At 30.7% G+C, this 6,316-nt stretch overlaps 1 protein-coding gene across 3 annotated transcripts in view; it reads right to left on the reverse strand.

The window, feature by feature from the left end:
- Window positions 1-2,625, reverse strand: part of Kal1 (anosmin-1 Kallmann syndrome 1) — a 43,065-nt gene extending 40,440 nt beyond the window's left edge. For all 3 annotated transcript variants that reach the window (XR_015547113.1, XM_087412410.1, XM_011065303.2), the window contains exon 1: window positions 2,191-2,625. Coding sequence is in view for 2 of the 3 variants with exons in the window: in XM_087412410.1 (XP_087268536.1) it covers window positions 2,191-2,269 (79 nt within the window). In the remaining variant the exon portion in view is untranslated. The remainder of the gene's footprint in view (window positions 1-2,190) is intronic.
- Between the last annotated feature and the right edge of the window lie 3,691 nt (window positions 2,626-6,316).

A 6,316-nucleotide genomic window follows, 5' to 3' on the forward strand; every position in this document is an offset into this window, starting at 1 on the left:
GCATACCTTCTTTTTTCAGATTGGTAATTATTATAAATTGTTATGTTTAGTTCTAAAGATAAAATAGAAAAAATAGATACAAAAGAATATAGAAGAAAATAGCAAAAAATAGAACAGTCTGCCTTTTTCACTTTATTGTTTATTCATACTTTTTTAGAACCGAATTAGAGATGTAGTTCATAACAAACAATGCACGATGTTAAACTGATATTTTGAAATTGATATATTGCTTGATTTGTATTATTAATTTAATTCAAAATTTTTTTAAATTTAATTATAGATCTATGCATCGTACGAAACATGATAAAAACAGAAACTTGTATAAAAACTCACATATTTACTCCTTAATACCATATGGATTTATTTTTTATAATTAATGATTTAATCGCGATTTCTTCCTTGCTCTTTATATTTATCTCGATGTTTTTCGCGAAAATGCGTCTTGCATTTCTGAACTCATATATTATTCGATATCCGGAGAAGGAAAAGGAATATTAGCCTTACTGTCTTTTACAGATATTAACACAGTAAATGAGTCAATAATAATTTCTTTTATTAAAAAGATATTATTGTTATTATTTATATATATTTATTTGAAAGAAATATTTGTATTTAATTATTAAGCGCATTTTTATATATTGAGGACAAACACATTATAGGAATAAATATTTACCTGGACAAAATTATAATATTTGCATATTTTATTTATAAATTAGATTGTCTTTTGATAAAAAAAACATTAAATTTAAGGTTTTAAATATACATTAAGTGTTTCGTTTTTTTTTAATTATTGTGTAAATATTCTATATTTACAGTCAATAACACAAGAGCGTAATCAGGAGTTTCTTTGAAAGAAATTGAATATTTTAAAAAAATTACAGTTATATTTTAAAAGTACATTACATTCACTAAAATGCATTTACTTATTGTAAGTTATGGCACTATTATCAATAATCAATAATCATCATTAATTATCATTAATTATAATTATCATTATTATTATCATTAATTATAACTTATTGTCGAGATATGCTTCTTACAAAATATTCGGCTAAAGTTTTAGATAAAAATCTCCAAATATTTCGAATGTACCAAAGATAACTGTTTCAAAATAAATATTCGTATTTGTCGAAACTTCATCTTCGTGTGATTGAGCAGATATTTTTATTTTTTCGGATTTTTATTTTTGCGTCCGGAGATTGAAGAGACCAATATATCGATCGATATCATTTTTACATTTGTAAAAATTTTCAAAAAGCGTGTTTCGTAGAAAGCATGATTACAAACTATAATTAATGATAATGGTAATTGGATGCCATAACTAATTGTAAATAAATATTATTACATTTTAGTGAATGTAATATGTACTTGTAAAATATAACTTTAATTTTTAATATACTTGATTTCTTTCGAAGAACTACTGACTATAACGCTCTTGTACCACTGACTATACTACACTACATATATTCTCTACATAAGTTCTTTGAATTAGAAAAGTTAAATTAAATTAAATTGATAGTTTTATTTTTGGTAAAAAATGTATATTTTATAATAAATTTAACATTTCACAATTTTGCTTTTCAATTACTATCAATTTTTATATAATAAATAGGATACTTGAAATTATACTACCAAGAATCTTTCAGTTAAATTAAAACGGTACTTCAATGAGATCAGCGTTTGTAAGTAATTCTTGTCAATCCACTTTAGCTTTATGTGAAATGTTTTATACGTTTTATATTAGGAGACATGGTAGTGTTTTGGCGCTAATTATAATATGCCTCTAATTTTAGAATTTTATTTATCAGAACAAAAATTTTTATAAGGTTTTTATTTGCTTTTTTCAATTACTTAACTTGAAAACTATTTGTTTAACGTTACGTTATGTTTAATTGATAATACAACATAATGAGAATAATGTTACAATTATAAGACAAAAGATTCAATCCAAAGGATCAATAATAATCTTAAAGTTTAAACATTTGATTATAAATAAAGTCCTCTTAATAAAATTATAACAAGATATATAGATCAAATTAATAATATATTGATGCAAAATCGTTGCAGACAATAATGAAGTATGCAAAGTAATAAACATTTCTATTTCGATCCATCATTAAATGATAAACGCTGCTGTAAATATGCGTCGCATAATCTTCAATTTATCACCCCATATTCTCCCATACGTACTTTTAAGAGTGATCGGTAGTTGTTGCCTGCGCCTTATCTTCGCGGTTAGAGCTGACATCGGAATGCCGGCGTGCGGCATCGAATTGCTGATGGTCTTCCGAGAGTAGTCTACTCGATCTCAATTCCTATTTCGCGGATTCCTTCCCTCAAATAAACAATTAAAGATCACTCCTCGGAAGACCGAAAAAGATGATCAGTGCGCTTTTTAGTGATTATATAACGCAACGTCACCTTTCTTAGAGGAGACGTGAACGGTGGTGCATGGCGCCAACCCGCTCGCTTATTTATAGGTGAGCAACGATGTATAGGACATCTAACCCTTAGGTATCTATCCCGATCTTCCCGATCAGCTACGGTAACAATCCACTGTTCAAGACTAAACCCGTAAGACCGAACCGAAGCGTTCGAACTGGGATCGAGCTTACTTTCCTGTGCAGTCTGATCCTCCTCTCCTGCTCTCGCCCTCCTGGCGCAGTCTTCTCCTACTCTACACACCAGGCCCACACTACTTCGTTTCCACCACTCTCCACCGCCACCGCCACCCATCGCAATGACCGAATCATTAACTTCAGGAAGGGTCCTGGCTCGCGCTCAAGCAAGGAGCACACGCGCAGGGAGTCCGTTCGCCGAACCGATACGACGAAAACTTCCTTCCTATTCCTTTCTTTCTTTCTTTCTTTTGCGCGTCCCTAATGCATTTAAGGACACAGTAGCGCTCTTTGACCCCCTTTTTCCTGAGAAGAGGCTTTCTTTTTTAATCTCTTAATCTTATTTGTTTCTTCTATTATAACTTTACATATTAATTGTGGAAAAGGGCTTATGATCTTTCTTATTTTAAAAATTTCTTATTTAAAAAAAATGTATAAAAATGTTATTTATGTCATTTTTATATTATATTTATATCATTTTTTTTAATATTGTACAAAATAATTTTTTTCAGTATGTAATCTACATTGAAAGAAAAAAATATTCGGAAAAATAGAATTATATTTTTTAAGCATGCTCTTATTATATACAGACGAATTTATGTCAATTTATGTTAAGTATATATATATATATATATATATATATATATGTAAATTTTAGTTCTATTTTATATTTCATATATGTGCAAAAATGATGTCGACATTTTTATTGTTTGTATACACACAAATGCACTGTACGTTTACATTAATCCATAACCCGATCGCTGTTTAACATCTTACGTGACCTATACTAGAAACATTCTTCAAAAATGGAGTTGAACACCACTCATATGCCGGTCAAAACAACTTGCGTGAGATTTTTTTTCCACAGGGTAACTATTCAGGCGTGAGAAAGTTACCAATCAACTTCCCTTATAGGAAACTTCTATAATTCTATAATTATTAATATGTAACTATTAGCATTTCCAATTCGATTCAATAAAGTAATTTTCAGACAATAAAATCATCAATAATTTTATTACATAATATATAAAAAATTAAATTTATTATAATAACAAAACATGATAAGATTTATAACTAAAAAATTAATTAATGACTTAGCTGTATTAATCACATTAGTCTAATCATTAATTTAACGATTTTTATTTGACTTTTAGTATGTGTACTTTTCCCCTAATAATGATATAATTACATATGTATGTATACATATAAATATAAAGAAGAATAGAATTTGTTTTATTTCAAATTGTATCGCGACGTATGTAGAATAAAAGAAGGTATCATGCAAAAGAAAAGGTCCTGTTAAGAGTCCTTCTATCTTGACTTCGGGTTTTGGATGTTGCAACGAATCCTCTCGGCACGGAGTCCGCTGCATATACAGGTTACTGACGACCTGTGTGGCATGAGAACGGGGCCCGCTCTTCCCACATAATGAACGACTTCGAAGAACGGTAGTAGCATTGACCTGAATCTATTAGGGTTCTTCGGTTTGGTGGTATTATAACTGCCCGTGAATCAATCCCTTACTTAGTAACATTCTCCGACCACACGAAAACCCGGCTCGTTACTGTCCGGTTAGAACCGGGGTACCATTGCACCGTCACTTTTCGCAGCTTCCTCGTACTCTTCGAGAGATTCTGACAATACTTCGATGTCATCGCAGCATCCGCGTATTATCTTATTGTCAGTATCGATGATGATGCCTCAAATGCTGACTTCTTTTCAAACAGAGAAGTTATCCTCAATTTTAGTTTCCTATTCAATAGATGATTTTTCAAGTAAAGAAAGTCGAATTAAAATTTTTTTTATCTTTAATTAGAATATATCTGTCCTGATAACCTTGGAACTTTTCCTAATTTTTAAATAGTAATGATTTGAAATAATTTTATGTTTCACGATCTTATTTTTCACAACTTTGAACTTGAAAAATTCTTAAAAAGAAATAAGACTAATAACAAAAATTTTAGTGGATAATTCTAAGAATCCATGTATTCCTTTAACAAAAAATATGTATTTCTGTGTAAATGAACTACATAATTCTATTTAAATTTTTAATTTATAATAAAGAATATATACAAGGTGTCCCACGTAACTGTGATCACGATTTTTCCGGCACTTCCGATGATCTGACAAAAATTAGTTTGGATAAAAGTTAATCAGTTCTCAATCGGCTACAAATTCCAATATTAAAAATTTTCAAAATGCTCTTTTTTGGAAAAAAGTCAAGGTCACCCTAATTTTTTTAAATGGCACTACATATTTTTTACTTTATAATATTGTAAATGGTGTCAAGACGAATTCAACTTGCCATATTATGATCTTGAGATGACCTTACAGTCAGACGTGAAGAACAAACGTAGCCATTTCGGAATTCGTGATATTCCCGAATGTAGTTTACACGTGTATGTAGTATATACATAGAAAAAATATCAACATAACTTGTATAGCGCAGCTCGAACGCTTCAACAGTTCTTGTGTTCAGTCTTAGTTTGTTATTAGAGCAAACGATCATAGTTCAGTCTCGGTTTGTTGTATTCCTATAATGAGAAAGTGGATATGCTATTAATATTCGGTGAATGTAAAAGGAATGCACGTGAAGCTGCAATTCTGTACAAGGCACCCACAGAGATATCACCCGTGTGCAACAATGTTTTATAACATTGAAAAGAATTTGAGAAATTATGGAGAATTTGAAAAGAAAAAAATGAACAAACCGCATTTAAGTACGACTGCAGACAATATTTTTATGGTCTTAGCACATTTAAAAGAAAATCTGCACACTTCCATTTGTGCAGTTACTACTGAAACTGATTTATCTAAGAGTTCTGTTCATAAGATGGTAAAAAAACAAAATCGTTATCATCCTTACAAAATGACAACAAAATTACAACATTTACGTATAATTGATTCACAACGTCGTCTAAATTTTATAGCATGGCTAGTTGTCACATGCAAGTAATCCCGAAATATTACAGAATATCCTATGGACAGATGAATGTAAGTTCGCAAATAATGGTGTAATTAACTGTCATAATCATCACTTTTGGTCGAAGGATAATCTCCATTGGTTCCGAGAATATAATTTTCAACAGAAAGTTACAGTGAATGTTTGGTGTGATCTAGTATACGGTCATCTGATTGGACCTTACTTTTATGAACAGAATTTGACAGCCCAAGCTTACTTTAATTTTCTTCGTTCTCAACTTCTAACATTGTTGCAAGTGCTTCCGAATGATGTTGTGCATCGTATTTATTTCCAACAAAATGGTTGTCCATCTCATAACACTCGTATTGTTGTTCAAATTTAAATTCAAAATACGGAGAACGTTGGGCACTTACGGACCAATTCCTTGGCCACCTCCTATTGCAATTTGTAGCAAATTGAAAACTGATTAACTTTTATCCAAACTAATTTTTTTCAGATTATCGAAAGTGCCAGAAAAATCGTGATCATACATGGGACATCTTATATATATATGTATATATTTATGTGTGTGTGGTGTAGTGTGGTATGGTATGATATGGTGTGATATGGTGTGGTGTAGTGTGGTGTGTGTGTGTGTGTGTGTGTGTGTGTGTGTGTGCGTGCGTGTGTGTGTGTGTGGGGGTGTGTGTCTGATGCACATTATATATCACAATTTATAGTATATAATATTTTATCTTGCACTGGGGAGGGGAGACAGTAAATTATCAGCATACAA

The sequence above is a fragment of the Acromyrmex echinatior genome, chromosome 13 (assembly GCF_024713525.1).
Source record: "Acromyrmex echinatior isolate Ae372 chromosome 13, ASM2471352v2, whole genome shotgun sequence".
Classification (NCBI taxonomy): domain Eukaryota; kingdom Metazoa; phylum Arthropoda; class Insecta; order Hymenoptera; family Formicidae; genus Acromyrmex; species Acromyrmex echinatior.